We start from the raw sequence: 19,891 nt of genomic DNA on the forward strand, positions 1-19,891 counted from the left end.
CGCTGTGTTTTCTTCCCATACAGTCTGTTAAATTAGTTACGGAGGGAATTAGTGCATCGTTTCATAAATGACCCGTTATTCTAATATTGTTCAATGCCAGCAATTAAAGCTTTTTTTCACTTTAATTCCATTTTTACGGGTCCCAGTGGCACAAAGCCGCTTCATGTTTCAGTGTTTACCACGATAATGAACAGCTAGCTTCCTACAAAGTAATTATGGAAACACTGGAAGAAAGCTCCCAATTTATAACTCTATTTCATGCTACTTGCATGACAATGATAGTCTGAGCTGGCAAGAGCACAAACAGAGTTGGGGAGGCTGGGGTGTGGTACGGTATGGGTGGGATCATTAGTAGCTTCTATCCACTATCCACTGACGGATGATGTGTCCTTTCCCCCTGGACCCCTTGGTACATTTCCTGTGAACTGGAAAGGCCATGTCCGCATGGTTCAAATGAAGGGATTAGTGAATTGATAAATCACTGCAAAGGCATGACAGTCAACAGATTACACCCGCGCCCAAGCCCATTGGGTGTGCACGCAAACACACACATATCTACAAGCATGTGAGCAGGCTATGCATATCCACTGCTAAGCACACACACACACACACACACAACACACACACACACCGGTGTTAAAATAGAAGCAGGGCGTGGGGAGAGATGATGACGAGGGAGGATCAGTGAGCAGACAGGAGGAATGGTGCAAGCTGATTGGAGCAGGAGATCAAAGGATCCCCTGTTTCCTGTTCAGAAGCTTGGCGATTCGGGGGGCCTCCGAGGGCCCCCTCCGCATGATTAGAGCCGTCACCGGTCCCATCCCCGAGGAGGTTCAGGGGTGGGGAGGTTCAGGGCTTCGGAGGGATGGCAGGGAGGGGATGGGGGGGGGGTCTGACAACGCTTTCATCTTCCCAGATAGCAAGGGACTCAATCGGACACCCTATCCCACACACCGACCCCCGTCCCCCTCCCCAACAGGTGGGTGTGAAAGTGATCACGAGGGGTTCCTAGGGGGTCCGGTCTCCGGTACTGCACCCCTCCCCGCAGCCGCTACCTCCAACCCCCTTGAGGATGGACATGGCACCCCCCCCCCCCCCCCGCTCCCCGTCCTTGCTCACCCTCCCTCTCTCTGTGCCCTAACCACAACACCTGTTAGGGGCTCCGGCAGAAATGCACTTGCTGAGCGTCTGTCGGGGGTGGTGGGAGTTCCATGGGCAAGGAAGGGGCAACGCAGGTTGCCAACTCGCCATCTGCCACTTGCCATCTCGGTCAGACTCGAAGGAGTCAGGGTTGTCAGCTTTTCTCCCTGTCTGCCAGACACGTGCCGCCAATCTAACTGCCCTCTATTACCTCACCCTTTGTTCAAAGGAATTGTTTTGTAGATACTAGCCGTACGTTTTTGCGACACAGTATTTGCATGTTACCGTGTGACAGCAATGTGTTCCTTTGTTCGGACTACTCGCATGCCCTGTGTCGCAGAGACAGGAGTACAACCCTCTTACAGTGCATCATGGCTCTCCCATATGACCTGATGTCCATTATTTATACTCTCTTAGGGGGAATTTGGACTGCCAGGAATGCCAGGGAAACAAGGGTTAAAGGTAGTTCACCTTTTGCAAGTAGCCCCCCTCCCTAATGCCTGACCTACAGTATACCTGAGAGAACCATGTATCTAAAATGATGTTAGTCTAGGAAATCCAAAGGATACTTTCTCCTAATGGTGTGCCATTAATGTTATTGTTCCTGCTTTACTGTATGTATGTACTGTACATATTCCATACCTTATAAATCGCTCTGGATAAGAGTGTCTGCTAAATGACTAAATGTATAAAGTATTTTCCATGCCCTGATATGTCCCCCATTAATAACTTTATGCTAACTAAACACGTGTGATGAAGCTAATAGAAAATGTAGAACATCGGTTCATTAAGAGCGACATACTTACCACTTAAAAATGCGGTTTTAGATTCATTCCTGAACAGCCCATATTCATTTCGCGGAGAGAAACTTGAGGGATACATGCATTCCCCTAAGAATAATTCCCCTATTTCTCATAAAGACGGAATTCACATCCAAGCCACGCCATATAGTATCCTGTAGATCTAATGTCATGAGAAAGCGCAAAGCATCCCTGGCATTGGGTTCTGCCCCTTGTGGTCACAGCTGTTGCCGTGCGTCACCCCCCGTGCATCTACTAGTTAATCAAGCCAACGAAAGTGTACAATTAGCAGACAGATGAATTAAATAACTCGGGTGAGCTCCAAGCTGTTTATAGACAGCAATTGTATAGGGTTAATTGTCTTGCGGTGGACCAAGAGCTCTGGAAGGATGGCAGTCAAGCCCCAGTTTCATGCCCAAACCAAGATGTCGCTGTTTGCATGTGTAGAACGAAACGTGTCGGCGTCTCTGTGGCTCTTGAGTGTGGAGTGTGCATGGATCATCAATGCATGGTCTTTTAAGACACGTGGAGGAATCACGAGCCTGTGGTCTGTGATCAAAAGATGGCTGCTAAGTGTATCCCGGCATGCCGTCGGTGTAACTAACGGAAATGCAGGACAGAGCTTTCAATTCGCTTCTTTCTTCTTTTCCCCTCTCTTTTTCCCTCCTCTTTTGACCTCTGCACCCTCTCGTCCCTGTAGGGGGAGTCAGGTTTTCCCGGCACCCCTGGACTCAAGGTAAATCGGTGTGAAATGTTATACTGTAGTCTTTAGTCGTTTACGCCCGTGAAACCACCTAAGTCCAGGTGTCCTGATTCCTTCCGTCTGATTCTGTAAAGGGTCAGGCTGGCACCCATGGTATTCCTGGTATACCTGGCAAGAGGGGCTACAGGGTAGGCTTAGCATGGAATGTGCGTTGTACATGTTGTGCTGTCCATGTGTCAATCACCTGTGTTTCCATAGCAACTTCACCTCCATCAAGCTTGTGGTCTCATTGTTTGTCGGGGGGATTGAATTGCACTTCCATTAAAGTTTGGTTCGGGATTAGCGTCTTTTTTACTTGCCCTCTCTCTATCACTCTGCGGAATTGGCTTTTGTGGAATTGCTTTGATCTTTGTGTTAGCACCGAAATAATCCAGTTCTTTATTGGCTAGTCCTAATATAGCCAGCTATGTGTGGTTGGCTGGTCCTTCATTAACTGTGTCCCATGTCATGTGAGGACTATTTCCGTTAGGTCATGCACACACATGTGTATTGCTCACATATTATCGTATACACGGAATTTACAGGGATTTTCACTTTCATGTGAAAATGTCCTCATGCTGGTGGGAATTGTTCTATGGCGGTATGAGGGTATTAACATGTTATGTATGTTTGTGCCTACATACAACTACATTTAAACATCATATTGAGCTGTCGTTTTGTGTCACTGTCATTGTCACCTACACGATGATTGAATCAAAATCATCTGTCGAGCCATTGTTGTCTGATGTGTCGTGTGTGACCAACCAAACCACAGTGTTGTGCTGTGGCTACAGTAACGTAAAACACACTGTGCAGTACAGATAGAATGTTCCAGGTTTGGATGGTAAATTGTGCTGGACAGTCATTGATGTTTCTACTTATGTCTGGTGTGTGCTAACAGGGTGAGAAAGGGGATCCCAGTCAAGAAGGTACCGGCATCAAAGGGGAACCTGGAACACCAGGACTAGCAGGCTCAGTTGGGCCCAAGGTACAGAATCATTCTGGGAATATCAACTGGGTTATTTCCAGTGGAGCTCCATCTCGTCATGGCTGGGTTGAGGGACATCTGGTTGACAAGTGATTTTTAATGATTAAACATCTTTTCAGGGTGACAAAGGAGATCAGGGGCTCAAGGTAAGACCAAAACATGTTACTGCCATTGCAGGAAATGATATTATGCTGTATTAGTGTATAAACAATTGTTATTAATTGCAATCTTATTTTAAATGTAAACTGTTCACCGACAGAATTAATTTTCAATTTTCAATGCATTCATTTAGCAGATGCTTTGATCCAAAATGAAATACAGTAGTGCATTTAAAAAATAGAGCATCCCATTTTTGAATCCGAAAATGACATGGAACGGTCTGTATTTGACCAAGCACAGTGCAACAAAAACATCCCTAAAAGAGTGCTGAATAACATCTCAATTGCAATATAACATAGTACAATGCAACAAAAACGGTGTCATATCTTAAGTGCACCATCATAAACAATCAAGTAGTTTGTAGACTAACTGTATTACACCTGCTTGGCCACTAGGGAGAGTCAGGACCCGAGGGGCCATCTGGACCAAGAGTAAGTCAAGATCTCTGTAAAGGGTTCTGTTTACATTTAGTGATGTCTTCTGGATGCAGCACATACCGGACAGTATTTATGCTGAATTAAAAAGACTGTGTTGCTCTAATTGGTCATCTGTAAAATTTGCTGTTAGATTACGAGTAATGTACTCTAGTAGCCAAACTATTGGACTGTAATTGTATTCTTGGCAATTGATCTAGGGACCTCCAGGTCCAACGGGAGAACCAGGAAAAGCAGAAATCCTGAACAATGAAAATGTATGTCACCAACCATTCCATTGCTTGTCATATATTGATTGATACAGTACTTTGTAACAGGATAACAACATAATTTATATAAATGTGTTTTCATCCTTAGGATATTCGAAATGTACCTATGATGGTGAGTGTTCTTGGTTTTTCTAATGTTTCTTAAGTTTTCAATGTACTGTTTAAGCTTAATTGTTTTGACTGTTATTGTTTGAAATGTTTCTATTTTTAACTTATACACATTCTCATGTCATCAGGGCCCTCCCGGACTACCTGGCCCTCCAGGCATAGCTGGTCTTTCTGGCACCAAGGTAGGACCTTCCTGAAGTTACCCCCCACATGATGTAGTTTCATCTCACACTATTTTATTTTGATACAATTCACACCAGTTGCCATTGAGATTACGATAAATTAAGTACATGCTTTTACTGGTTACTGACAACTCTTTGACTTTCTAAGGGTGAAGTTGGTTTGCCAGGTCCTCCTGGTCTTGATGGAGAGAAGGTGAGTGATGGGGACACACTTCTATGGCTGGAATTTGGAGAGATGAACATGGTCCAGACTGACAATTAGAAAGAAAAAGATCATTTAATGACGACAACAAGCGACAAGAGATGATGCGATGCAACGACAGCAAATATTTGGTGTGTGTTTCTCAGGGCCCCAGAGGGAAGCCCGGTGATATGGGTCCTGCCGGCCCCACAGGTCCTGAGGGCGCCAGAGGGGAGGGAGGCCTTATGGGCTACCCAGGACCCAAGGGAGATAAGGGGGACTCGGGTCCCTCTGGATCGCCTGTGAGTGGCTGGAGAACCACAGCAGAATCACAAATCTCACCATGACACACTTCAATCACACACTACACTCAGACCAGACCAGAGCCAGACCATTAGTTGGGTCTTTCATGAACTACAGGGGATGGCTGCCTTAAGCTTTCTAGGACACCCTCTAATTATTTATCTAGAGGCCGTGTACGACAGTGGGCCCAGTACTAAAGGTGGAACTGAAGGTTAATGCATCGGTGCATGGATCCCAGCTATGTTTCTTAGTAAAACTAGGCTACCACTTGAACAGTTGGCAGATTCATGTCCTGCTTTGTGGGCATGGTTGTGCTATTGAGGAAACGATACAGAACGTGTCTGCAAAGTGAAAGGAGAACATCATCTTAGCACTTCATCTTGAGCAGTCTGAGTTTCTAGATATAGTAAAAGAAATGGGCAGCATTGCGTCCCTTAATGCTCATCACTACTGACAGAACGAGGCAATTCCAAAATATTTGGCTTCAAAGAACTATTTTAAAGTCATGATATCAACAAAGAAATTGCAAATCCTTGAATCCTTCATTGATAAAATTGATGGTATGAAAATTAACCCAAACTCAACAAACCCTAATTGAATCTTCCGTCCAATATTTTAACTTGTATCTCCACCCCGTTCCTTATCCTGTAGGGTTTAGATGGGCCCACGGGGGAGAAGGGGGTTTCAGGGACCCCAGGCCCCATTGGATTACCAGGCTCAATGGTACGCAATGGTGCCCCTTAGACTGTCATCCCTGCATGCACTGTCTGACGTGGCAGAGGCACTCAAGGGAACACATGCAGTCATGTCATATCTGTGTTGTCGGTTTATGTGTATGGTGTATGGTGTTTTATTTACCATACACATAGGTAGCACTTGGTGCTACCTATGTGTATGGGACTGTATTTTATTGGTTATGTTAACTTTGTTTGTGTACCTGCTGTACCTTGCGCTACAGGGTCCGAAAGGAGAGGCAGGGGACAAGGGTGAAAGATCCGATATGGTACGGGTTTGATTCACTTCATGTTCCAAAAACATGCCAACGTTTTAAATCTGTTGATGACCGTCATTTTAAATCCACCTTATAGTAAGGTCAAACTGTTTCCAAATGTTTTCAATACAACTTTGCACGAGTTTCTGGTATGTTAATTAACTTTTCATCTTGGTGAAGCATGGGAGATTAGTTACAGTGTTCCTTTTAGTGGATTAAAACACACTAAATGGGGTAATGTGCTGATATCCTAAACTGCTGTGTTTGTGATTATGTTTCAGGTTTATGGGCCTCCGGGACCTCCAGGGCCCCAAGGACCAGTTGGCCCTGCAGTATGTACAAACCAACATTACAAAGCTAACAGAAAAATCTTTATTCTACTTCTAAGCGATCTTAAAAATCATTTTAAAAAGAGGAATGCCTTAGAATATCAGGTATAGCAAATTGATCGACATTTTAACTCACATTCTTCGTTTAACCTCCTAGGGACCTCAAGGACTCTCAGGGCCAAAGGTAAGAATTAACAGGAGGCCTCTCTTTCTGAATCCTTTGGCAGTTGCACTGTACTGTAGTTTGGTCTTAGGACTTCGCAGGGCTTTCTCAAAACATTACAATGACATGAAGTCCATTTGATTTGAGCATGAGTGATTTGTCACTTCTAGGGGGAGCCAGGCATTGGCTTAAGGGGAGAGAAAGGAGCATCTGGTCTGAAAGGCGACAAGGGGGACAGGGGCCATCTTGGACTTCCTGTAAGTACACTGGACTTCCCGTTAATTCCATAGCAGTCAAGTGTATGTGTTGTGGTTTAGATGTGGTGTCTGTCTTGCCATCAACTGTTATCTGTTCAACTAAACCATCTTGTTCCCAGGAGTTCATGTTGTTGTTTCAGGTTGTTGTGTCAAAACCAAGCAGCATGACTGTCTGACGTTGCCTTTATGTCGCCCTAACTCACCAAGGAAATGTTTAGTGCTCAGTTGTCAAAGTGAATAGGATGGCACAACCTTATTCACAGAATAATTTAAATCACTCATTTCAGTTTCAACAATATAATGAGGAATCTACTGTACATAATAGACTGTAAATGTTTGTTTTTGTCTATGGAGAAATTGGTAAATAAGTATTGGATTCTGCACAATCATTCATGTACAGAATATCTTGAAAGTGATCATGTTCATTTTTCAATGTATGGTATGGGGTTTCTCTATTCTTAACTTCTGATTTACTTTCTTGGGGCCAAAGATCCCTTCATGTTCTAGTCACACAAATTAATAGCACAGTAACTCCTTTTGTGTAAAACAAGAAGAGAGAAGCAGTAAAGCATTTAGTAGATCTACAGCACTATTAAGTATTTCACTTTTTCAGAATGTGCCTCCAGGGACAATATTGATACGAATCAGTTACAATCAATTGCTTGAGGAAAAAAGGAGTTACTGACAATCACTATTTCTCACTTCATCACCAATACCATCACCCTTCATCCAAAACTGAATGTTGTTTTTAGAAAAAGTCACGAGTCACAGCTTCACTCACTCACCCCCCCAACCCTCACCCTCTCCACACCTCCTCCATCCCTCCCCTTTTCCTTCCTCCCACCATCTCTCCATCATCTCTGCTCTCTAACTGTGTACACACTGTCCAGGGGGCTCATGGGTTAGACGGCAGACCAGGTCCAGTGGTGAGTGGCGCAAGTCCTGTCCGGCCCCCCCTCCTCTTCTCCTCCTCCTCCTCCATTCCTCCTTGTTCTCTCCTTCCCCTCTCCACTCCTCCACAGCTCACCCGTCTGTGCTGCTGTCTTGTCTGCCTGTCTGTCGGCTTGCTTTTCTGACATCCTCTCCAGCTTGTCCTGTCTCTCTTCCAAGTTCTATGCAAAGAAATCGGTATCGCTTAGACAACGTTGAGAGGTCGCATTGGCATAGGAAATATGGTCACGTAGTTATCCCTAAAAAAGGATGAGAGTGAGATAATATCATAGTAATATCTCATAAGTGTTTTCGACTTGCATGTGCACACAGATAGGACTACTCTACTCCTCCTGCACATCGCCTCACTGTCCAAAACACAGTGTTGTGCCCGAATCTACTTCAATGCGACACCTCACGAATGTCTAAACCATATCTGACTTCCCTCCACTACGAACGTTAGCCCAGTCGTGGACTGTGCACCTTCAGATCTGGCCCTGTGATGTCATACTGTACCAGAGAAGCATGCTGGGATGCCTGTGCTGCATGTTTATCATGCGTCGTCTGTACAGTAGGGCAGAATGGCTCCCTGTGGCTGTATGCTCTACGTACTCTGTATGACTGAGATGCGAGATCCTCCTGAGTTCTACAAGGAGAGAGAGAGCTGTGGCACATCGATTCTCTTTGTTCCAAATTGATTTCTTCCCTTTTTTGTGACGGTTTATCTTTTAACTCAACAAGCTTGTTGTTAATCCTGGAATCATTGTTTACTCCTGCATTAATGAATGGATTGGTAATCAATGATGTAAAGATAATAAGTAAATAGACTGAAAGTCCTAAAGCCGGATGAGTTAATTCCAAAGGCCCCAACAAGCTTATTGATCTATTGATAACTGAGAATTGTAATAATGCCTTTATCTTTAATATTTCCCTATTGTAACATTTATATTCACTTATGGTTCTGCCTTTTTCCAACCTCCAAAGGGTCTGATCGGACCAGTGGGTGTAGCAGGGCCAGCAGGACCAAAGGGAGAGAGAGTAAATACACACACACACTGTTTCTCACACACACTCTCTGATTCTCTCTTTGATTACCATGTTTTGGTTTGGTATAAATAATAATGTATTGGTCCTCTTTCTGTGAATGTAGGCTGTGAAGGGAGACACAGGAGTACCAGGACCAATTGGGCCTCAAGGCATCCCTGTAAGTAGCCCACACAACATTACTGCATAGGTCATATAAAAGCAACTCAAGATGTTCATATCGTATGTAACAGCATTCCCAGACAAATGTAAGAGTTTCATATTTGAGCTTCAATTAATCTACATTATACAATTTATAACCCAATCATTTATATTGGGTTTTATTTTCTCTTACAGGGTTTAGTAGGACCACAAGGATTTAAAGGAAATCGGGTAAGATACTGCTTATAAAATGTCTATCTTTTAATACTCTTAGAATTAGCCAAGTGTATGTTTATATTTTTTACTAAATTATGCTACAAGGGCTTTAGCTAATGTAAGATGCATTGATGTAGTACAGTGTTATGTTCTCTCTTGGTTTGGTTAGCCTCATGTTGAATGTTAGTGGTTCATGTTAGTCTAGCTGGGCAGGACCAGTGTGGGTTCAAAGGCTCACTTGAGTGGTGAAACTGAATCCAAATGGTAATGTGAATATCAATTAGCACAGCATTCTGTTTTAATGGATGTTCAGATACTCCAGTACAGAACTACTCTTTGATGATGGTTGAATGGTTAGGAGAAAATGTGTATTTTGTGATTCAATATGTCATACTTTTCGTGTTGCCCTTTTGAAATACTTTTAATGTATTTTGCAGTGGCTTTTTTCATTTTAATGTGTGGAAATTAAGAGATATATGCAGAGATGGAAAGGTTAAATAAAAAGGTTATATTATACTGAGTATTGATCAAGTAATTTTGAACGACAGACTGTGCACACACCATTGGTGAATAAGGCACATATATTTTCTTAAGAATTAGATATACAATTATCAACTACATGTTATACATTTTAGCAATGTCTTTGGTCATTTGATGATTTGATGATTTTTCAAGAGGAAATTAATCCGGTCTGGTTAAAAGCCCTGCAAATTAAAAAGCAGCTTTTTATATCAATATGCCAGTGTGCTAAAAGTATCTGTTTTTCAATGTCCATATACCCTCCCTCTAAGAGAATGTCTGTTTCCCTCCCATTAACCTTTGACTGTCTTAATATTCTGACTCCCACCTTGGAAGCCACGACATATCAACCTTCTCAGCACTTTCAACTGTTCTCATGTCGGCAGAAAAATACAATTCGATGTATTCAGTCAGCACTAATGTCAGCAGTGATGCATACTGTATCTATAACACATACATATACTGCATCGCTGCAACAAATGTGTTTTTCAAAACCAAGAATACAACTAATGAAGATGGCCAATACAGAGTAGTATATATACAGTATGTTCAGGTTTCCCCCGACTCCAGTTGAAGGTGCTGTAGAGATGGCTATGAGTTTGTGGTGCTGTTTTTACTCTTTGTCCTGTCTTTCTCTGTTTCCGCAGGTCTTCCTATCCCCTTTTCCTCCCCTCCACCCTGCTCTGTATCCCGGGGCTCTTTTTTTGCCGGGGTCGCCCTCTCTCCCTCTCACAAACTCTGGCCTCCTGCTCCTCCTCCTGCACTCTAATGTCATAGTCCCGGGTTAATATTCCTCCTCCTTCTCCTCTTCCCACTTACCTCCCTGCAACCTTCCCTGTAATCTCTTCCTGTGATCTCTCCTCTTGGCTGACAAGTCATACTCTCTCAGCATTGCCACAGCATTAGACCATCCTGGTAGGTGATTCTACCGCACATGTGATGTTGAGGCAATGGTGTGAGTCTGTTGCTTGTCAGGAAGAGGATCACCATTTTCCAAATCCTGTTCCTTCTTGAACATTATTTAAATAAGATGCCATAAGTTCCTTGGCCTTGGTGAGCAGATTTTTAAGTATTCTTTAGTCTTTAAGTATTTAGTTTACATTTATATACTTTTTTTTTTTATAAGTATATATTTGCTATTTTTACTTAAATTCAAAGACTATAAGATGTATACTAGAAACATCTATACACAGTATAAAGGGCTACAAACAAAAAATCCAGCTGGTGATTTAATTTATTTAATGATTTAAGAATTTTTAAGTAGGGTTTTGCAAACAGTAACTTCTTATTGATAATGGTTTTGGTTGATAATATATAATGGTCCTTCATTTTGTTCATACAATGCAAAATTATAAGCAACACATGAGACTAGAATGAGCCACATCACAGATGGATCAGTTGTCTGCTCTGTGAAAGAACTAATTACTATTGCTGTCATACTATATATATATATATATATCACTTGGCATTTCATTGTTGTCATATGATTTAAACGACATGGCCCAACAGTCTTAAAAATGTTAACTTAAATATAGAATATCATGAGATTAATTGGAGGTTCATAGATTTGTATTTTGTTTTAGAAGTTCTACAGAAACCTGCTCACCAAGAGAACTGGCTCTTTTCCCTTTCCCCAACTTCCTCAACTTACCATCCCTACAACTAAATTACCCCTACCCCTACTATAAACAGTTGTACTGTCCTTTGTAAGCCCCCTAAAGTACATCACATGTTACTATAATGTGGCCCATCGCTTTGAAATCTACCTTTAAAAAATGGCCGTATGAAACAAACTATATTATGCTTATAACTGTACCACCAACTAGTTAAGAGGACTAAAGCCTGTCTTTTTGAATGCCCTGTTGTTTGCAGGGAGAGAGGGGCAAGAAAGGCAACAGGGGGGCCAAAGGGGATAAGGGAGACCAAGGAGCACCCGGACTAGATGCCCCCTGTCCGTTGGTATGTCCTGTGTTCAATGTGCAGCCAGACGGCAGAAGGGAGGGCCGGTTCCTCAGTGTGACAGCCTACAGAATGAAACGCCAATGTCTGTACGCTCTGATGTGGACTTCCTTCTGCCTCTGGTTTTGAATGGCGCTAATAAACCTCTGTGGGTTCTGGTCCAAGTGTCCACTAGCGTAACATTGGAGAAGAAGGGCTGGCAGCTCATTTATGGGTCTTTGCCTTTTGTACTGTCGGTACAAACCTGATTAGGAGTCTGGTAAAAGTGTCAATAAAGTTCCGATAGTGGATGAATCCCCACTGATGGACACTGAGCCATTACCCATTTGAGAGGCTGTTCTTTTCCAGGTTTGAGACTGACAGGAATCAGGCAGTCCCGGTTGACAAGTGGCAGCATCACATCCGCCATTTCTCATTCAGTTGCATCCTCCTCTTACAGCCCTGCATCTGTTTCCTCCTCCGTCCCTCCCTTCCTTTCAAGCTGTTTCAGATAGAAATCCTTCCTGCTTTCACAAACTCCCAATCCCACTGGTACCTCCCAGGGTGAGCCAGTTCCTGTCAGTCCCAGGCAGCCTGCATGTAAAGGCGGGCCTGCTCCTGTAGGGGAGTCCAGTCTACCTGAGGAGTTCCAGCAGGTTCTCCCATCAACCAGCAGGGGGAGCTGCAGCTACTGGAGGGGGTGCAGTGCACAGATATTTATACAGTTGATTTCACAAACAGGGTTTCCGAGGCTTTAAAGGGGAGAAAGGTGAACCGGGCTTGCCAGGCCTGGACGGGCTGGATGCCCCTTGCGCTGTGGTATGGTGTTCTCTCCCTTCCCTATCCAGCATGCTTTGGGCTTCCCATAAACATTCCCCTCACCATCCCCTCTCATTGGCTGCTCCGATAGGGATGAATCACAGGAACAATCATGGCTGCATGGACACTAACTTCTGACTGCCTAATACCTCAATTTCTGTTGTTGCTTAACATATTTTTGTTTAAATCAGTATCTATTTGAATTAATTAATGCGTGCATGCCTTTAATAGACCCTTCTAAGTATATGTAGTGCTTGTACAATTTGGATTGTGTGGTTGAAGTTACTAATACAAATTTAAGGCGTATGCTAAATCGAATGGAAAATAGTTCATTTTGAAGATTGACAGTAACTCGCTCATAGCGGGAGCCGTACTAATACTCTACTTTACTTACATCCTTCGTTGCTTCAAGCACCAATTTTCCCAACTTTTCTTACCTCTTGAGGCAACAGGATACCCTGTGGTGTGAACCTGGAACTTTACAGCATCCAGTCTTATCACTGATAAACATACTATTTTATGGATACAGTAAGACGTTACACTTGTGTGGTTAGGGTTAAGCATTACGCCTGGGGGTTAGGGTAAGTAAGCTTCTATGGTTTGGTTTGTATGACATAAGGTTAGGTATTACCCACGTGTGGTTAACGTAACAACAGTCTAACAATAGTACAGCCAGTAAGGTGTTTGGTACCGATCTCAGAACCCACTGGTTATAAGTGCATTTATTGTACACCTCCCTCACTCATAGCCTGCACGTGCAGGCTGTTTTTATATAACATGTATGTATACAATTGCTTTCTTCAAATTGCTTGCCAAAAATGTATGCTGTATTAAACTGAATGTAGTCAGTCAAGTGGCAATACTCCAGAAACAGTTATAACATTCTTACAAGTCAGAATAAGATGTGTTATACTGATTGTAAGCAGTTCATTACAGTATATTTTGAACAACATTGTTTCAAGCACTTTATTTACTGCACATAATATCACATGCAGTTTGGCTGATGACTGTGGTCCTAAATAATTAAGTAAAGTAAACATCAAAATGTATATGGGAAGTACTTCATTGTCCTTGTGAACACATATAACGTACAGGCACATACACACACTACATTGTGTCCCAAGTACTATATGTGGAGATGGGTGTGACTGTATAAATCTAGTATAGAAATAATGCTGTACTGTGCTCATACTGACCATTTTGGATCATTTGCAATACTGAACTACATTATTGCAAGGTTGTACTGTTTATTGTTTTCAGTTTCAGTAGTATGTGTAACATATTCCATTTCCTTCTTCAGGGAGATGATGGCTTACCAGTACCCGGTTGTTGGAATAAAGTAAGTTGAATTTCAAATAATAAAGGAGTTTAACTCTTTGCTGTGGAAACTTTTTGCATCTTGCAAGTATGCATTGCTTGGTTGTGGAAAAATCACATCATCACCTTCTTTAACTCAATTAACGTAATTTAACTTTATTGCCTTTTTGTTTGTTTTGTCTTGCAGTGACGATAGCTACGGAGTGGCATGTGTTACTGTAGATAGAATATTTATTTTTCTACTTTTTATGTGCTTTCTTATACTGATCAAAAAAACAGAAAAAAAGGCAGCATTTTTGTACAGATTTCTGTGTATTTTAGTACTTATAATGTTTCTGTATGGGATTTTATATCTATGCATTATTTTAACATGTTTAAATAAGGAAGAATTCTAAAGGGGCTGCATACATATGCATGATATTTGTGCATAATGTAAAGTTGATATTGCCTATTAACTTATTTTATCGTGTTTTGTTGACGTTGTAACAGACCATGCTGCACTGAACTGTGGGGCTGGAAAGATGAAGTGTTGGCTTTTAAAATTCCTAGTTGAACCCTGTTTCTAGAGATACAGATGTCCTCAATTAACAAGCACAGCAAATAAGTACAGTAATGATGTTGTTTATCACACTTTCAACTGGCCAGTGACAGATAGCACTGTTTTTAGTCTGCACTGTACAGGTAAAAACCATTTGCTAAATTGATTATTCCCATATGCTTACATTGCTTGAATAGGATACAATTTAGGTCCATGGTGTACCAGAATAACACAACTTGCCGGTATCTGAAAACAAGGACATTTTTATCTTGTAAAGTGGAGTTCAACTTAGACTGCTTGACCATAAGATTATTATGTTGTTTCTACCAAAGCAGGCATAAGCAAATTAAACAAAATATTATGCATTCAATTGTACAGCCAGAAACCAAACACATTCTAAGCTATAAATGCAACCTTACCAGCCTCAATTTGTTCAAGTTATCTGCATATAGTTTTTATCCAATCTAAGGGGCAGCCACCTTCTGCATTTTGACTATCAGGCTATGTTTTTAACCCACATTTGTATTTGTGAACATTGTCTAAATGTTGACCCATCAAGCTTATTCTTGGATGACTGAAATATTGCTGCTCACCCTTATGGCATGCTGCTGCAATAGCCACATTGCCTGTACACCCAGTGAACCTCATCCATTTATTTATATATGAAGAATGCTAATCACAGACATTATGAAGATTAGATTTGGTAGGTAAGAAATAGATACATTACATGTTTTATCTGAAACTGTTCTACAGAGCAGATCTTGTCTGAGTACCCTTTAACTATGTCACGAGTTGAATCAGTGTTTAAGAAATGGATGAGGGGGATTGCTGTGGAGCTTGGTCCATTAACTGCTGCTCATTGTAAAAAATAAAAAAGCTAGGTTTGTGTGTTTGCTCTGCCTGGAAATGTATAGCTAGTTTAAGAGATTGTCAAACTCCCACTGTTGATAAATCCGTCATCAGGTCATCATAGGCCTACAGTACTTTTATATACCAACTTATGCCTTTATCTCTAGTAGCTACACTTATTAATGTATCAAAATTGCCATAAGTCCATAAGGAATTCTTAAATGTGTACAAATTACTTTCAACTATTTTGTTTATGCATTATTTTCTAAATGACAATCAGAAATAAAAAATATACATTTCTAAAGTACTGTACACGCGTGTGCTTAAATGCTCAAAAAGCATGTATCAGTTCCTGTCTTACTACAAAACGGTGTGGAATTCACTGAGTGTGCCTTGCTGCATGAATTGAATGAGTTGCGTGAGGTGAGTCTTTTTATCTTAATATTTGTTGTTCAAGATTCAGTTTTGTAGCCATTATTCATCAAACTTCATCAGTACACTAACAGAAATATTTGTAGTACTGTATTCTATTCATCTCATAGAACCACTGTACGGTATGGTTCCTCTGCACCTTACCTTACTTTGTAATGTGTTCATTCATCGAAAGAGGTTGCTCTCATTAAAATAAATCTGTTGTTTTTTAAAGGGTCAAAATCCTTTCCAACTGGCCAAGAAATAAGGGGCACCAGAGATCTGCCTAGCAATGTTTCTCGAAAAGCTGCCATGAGCAAACTTGAAGACGTTAGGAGGTACCTTTGAGTTTTGACCCAACCAGGGCGCCATCTTACAGAGTTTCCAGAAGGCTGAGAGAGGGCCAGTATCATTGGGCGCTCTTGTAGCAGTGAGCAGACCGACTTCACCGAAGCAAAAAAAGATCGAAAAGGAATTTTCAGTCCTTTCCAGATCTTTGTTGAAGGCTACTCATATGGAAATGCCATCCCCATGACAGAGAGATAAGATGCATTTCTTTGACTTTCGTATGCTCGATACTTTCATCTATTTTATTCACTATGTGAAGGTGAGACATGAACTTTTTATTGTGTACAATTTTTTGTGTTTTCTCTGTCACCAACAACTGTGATTCAAAATTCAGAGCAGCTCACAAAACAGATCGACGCAATCTTTCGGTCTTCATGTGTTTCCAAGACAAGCCAAAAACATAGGAAAACACCTATTGATGATTCCTGATTTCAAACTCACTGCCATCTCTACAATCCTTGCTGATGCAGGTGTAACATCCTGTTTGATTGTGCACAAGGATGAACTTTGACACAAGCATTGCATATTGTTGGTATGCATTTATACTTGTCTGTACATTTATTCACATTCTTGGGTGTTTAATGATGCCACATATAAATTTTGTATATTAGGATTCATGTGTTACAGTATGTCCAGAGTGCATTTTATAGCTTTGTATATTAATATGTGTTGCATTAATGCAACATGACATGTCCATAAATAATCCACACGAGGAGCTAAATAGATTGTAATATAGTTCTCCAAAATCCTAAAAATTATCAGTCGCCTTGTTCTCTGCCATCTCTTAGAACATTCACTTAAGTCTTTCATTGATACACCAAACTCAAGAAATAGACAAATTCAATGTTCCTATCCCAAGGTAAAGAGCAATGATTCATTTTATTCACTGAAATAAATGGCATCTACACATAGCAGGAAGCAATATTTTTTGGGTGGAGTTAAGGGGCGTGTCATCAGAGTTTGATGTTTTTTTCTGTTATACACAGCATACAATACCAACCAAGTTCTTATTCTGATGTATGTAAAATAAGGGTTGTCTACTAAACAGTTTTTAAGACAAATTGTCATGTGTTAATCGTAATATGACTTATCGGGCTGTACTTTGCATGGATAATCTTACAAAAAAATAATACTGTAGTTGATCCCTAAAACATTTTTATAGTTTCAGAGTTTTTTAAGCTTTTATCCAAGACATTATAAGAGGACAGTAAATTATCTGGCAAGTATGTACTTGCCAGTGGGAAGTATGTACATATTTGTTTTAATTGGCTCATTTATTTTAAGGACGTGAAATTTAGCCACCATCTTTGACTCATTTGAACTCATGCTGTGTTCATTTCAATATGCTAAACCTGAAGACTGAATTTCTTGATTATCTGATACAGTTAGTGGCATTATCCGTTTGTGACTTTAATTATATTCAACACAAACTTTCCTGTTTTGTAGAGAATTAACTGCACGGAAGCATTCCTTGTGTCATTTTGACAATCGACAAACCTGGTTATAAATTGTGTATTTTCCCCATTAATTTTGGGTGTTTGCTGTTGTTTAGCATACAAAGTGTGTTGTTGTTACACTGTGGGGGTAAAAAAAAAAAAAGTATTAGAGAAAGGAATCATAATACACATTATTTTAAAGGCTTTGAAGTATTACAATGCTCTGCAAAGTGATCTTGGCGATATACAATATGGCAAGCAATTTAATTCCGGTATCTTAGTCCCAGGTTATATTAAAGACTTATCAAAAGAGTTATCTTTAGTTCACAATGATTGAAGTATGCTACAAACACCACATGTACTAAACCATGTCTTTGTGCATAGACCCATTTAGAAGTAAATTCTTACATCTTAAAGTAGTCTGTACTTGTCAGACCAAATAGTATTACCTCTAGTTAACCCTCTATGAAGTACATAAACTACCACTAATTTCAGTGATTAAAAAAAACTATAGAAATTGCTAGCCCGACTAAAAGTTGTAGTTATTTGTTTGTGTAACTCATGCTCAGAAGCATTCACCGTGCGGATTAACTTTTTGATAGGATGATCTCTAATTGTTTGTATGCATTACATTTCTGCTTTCTTCACATTTATATTTTGCACAGTTATGGATGTAGTCTACTCTTTAATTGTACCCTCTGTGGACAGTATTATGATATGTTTGTATCATATTTCTTTGGTTAACATTTCCTTCTTGACACAAATGTATTTTATCATGCTTTGTCATCTTTATGTTAGTGTACTCTTCATGTTTTATCTCAGAATTTCAGAATTAATTACTTAATACTTATTAACATAAAAGACAACTAACATTAATTTAACAGAAAATAGGGAATAAATTGTTATTTACACATTTTGGGATCAATGCACAAAATGGTCCTTTGTAAATATATTACTTGCATTTGCAAACCTCTCCCAATTATTCCAATCCAAATCCATTTTACATCTCCAGTTTAAATATTTTTTTCCCAAAAATCAAGTTTAGTTATGAATTTTCACTTTTTATATGAAGAGTACACAGATATTTTTTTCAGAAGGAGGGATTTAGTTGGAGTTAAGCATTTGGTCAGAATTACCAGTTTATGGTAAAAGAGTTTTGTCTCTGTATCTCCTCTTTAACTTGTCTGTGTATTTTTAACAGTTAAGGAGAGGATAGAACGTTTAGGAAAACTATTGTTAGTTAACTTAATATACATTTGTAATCTTAACGATCCTCTGTAAATAATGGTAAGAACTCAAGATGTATTATTTTGTAAAAATCTGTTTGTGTGATAGTGTATTACTTTACGTTTCAGTACCTGATTGCAAACACATAAGTGGGCATTTATTTTAATGCATTTGATGTTAAAACCATCTGCATGATGATTTTGTTAATAAGCACTATTCACATTAAGCAACAGTGTAACTTGATAGCCTCATTTACTGCCTAAGCAATGTAACCTTTTAGAAACTTTGGTTTCTAAAAGATTTAGAAACCGGTTGTTGCAGACGGTTCTGTGGTGAACGTTTGATTTTATATGTAAAAACGTATTGACAGATGTAGGCCTACTCAATCCACAATTTAGTGTTTTATTAACTTCAATGAGTGTGTGGTCAAAATGACTGTTACTGACGTTTTTATTTTCAGAAAATGTTTTTACTTTTTATATACCATAAATGGCAGCTTTAGTCATTGATTGCCAAAACAAATGTCACTGTTAAAATACGTGATTTTGAAAACGTCATCAAGAATTCAAAATAAAGAGGTTGAGAATCATGTGTTGTCATATAATTGAATGTGGTTAGAAATAGTATATGCAGAAATTGTTTGAACTAAACAAAATCAAAACTATATGCTTAGATATTTCCATAATGGGTCGATATTCTCCTCCCGAAGAATAAAAGGCATGCACCCTTGAAATGTGGACTCGAGGATTATAAAGGGCTGATGCTCTTGCATCCAACCAACAGGGGTGGACAAAAACACGAACTTCTTTCTGATGTAGCCTACCAAATGAAATAGAATGAAAAGAAATTACCATATGGAGAGAATTTCACAGACCTATCCATGATTCCGGGAGAAGAACACAGTCGAATGGTTGGATAATTAGTCCGTGTCTTCAGCTAAAGAAAGCATACAGTGTTGGCTGATCTGATAAGGAACATCTGCCTCGATATGGGACTATGTAATGCCGACCGCAGATGCTTTTTTCGAGTTATTGACTTCATAAAATGAGCTGATGGAAAACGATGTAAGCACAACATAGGTTTGAACACTTATAAGGTTTGTATAAAGGAGG

General features: G+C 40.3%; 1 protein-coding gene across 1 annotated transcript in view; it reads left to right on the forward strand.

The window, feature by feature from the left end:
- col13a1 (collagen, type XIII, alpha 1) overlaps positions 1-19,368 on the forward strand; it is a gene marked incomplete in the record, with an annotated part of 82,478 nt that extends 63,110 nt beyond the window's left edge. Inside the window, 23 exon segments of the mRNA XM_067236013.1 lie at positions 1,558-1,602; positions 2,641-2,676; positions 2,778-2,831; positions 3,584-3,670; positions 3,790-3,816; positions 4,225-4,260; positions 4,464-4,520; positions 4,621-4,644; positions 4,769-4,822; positions 4,971-5,015; positions 5,171-5,305; positions 5,958-6,029; positions 6,265-6,309; positions 6,579-6,629; positions 6,784-6,810; positions 6,960-7,046; positions 7,937-7,972; positions 8,961-9,014; positions 9,127-9,180; positions 9,357-9,392; positions 11,769-11,855; positions 13,954-13,992; positions 16,004-19,368. Of these exon segments, the coding sequence (XP_067092114.1) occupies positions 1,558-1,602; positions 2,641-2,676; positions 2,778-2,831; positions 3,584-3,670; positions 3,790-3,816; positions 4,225-4,260; positions 4,464-4,520; positions 4,621-4,644; positions 4,769-4,822; positions 4,971-5,015; positions 5,171-5,305; positions 5,958-6,029; positions 6,265-6,309; positions 6,579-6,629; positions 6,784-6,810; positions 6,960-7,046; positions 7,937-7,972; positions 8,961-9,014; positions 9,127-9,180; positions 9,357-9,392; positions 11,769-11,855; positions 13,954-13,992; positions 16,004-16,036 (1,221 nt within the window).
- Between the last annotated feature and the right edge of the window lie 523 nt (positions 19,369-19,891).

The sequence above is a fragment of the Osmerus mordax genome, chromosome 5 (assembly GCF_038355195.1).
Source record: "Osmerus mordax isolate fOsmMor3 chromosome 5, fOsmMor3.pri, whole genome shotgun sequence".
Lineage (NCBI taxonomy): Eukaryota > Metazoa > Chordata > Actinopteri > Osmeriformes > Osmeridae > Osmerus > Osmerus mordax.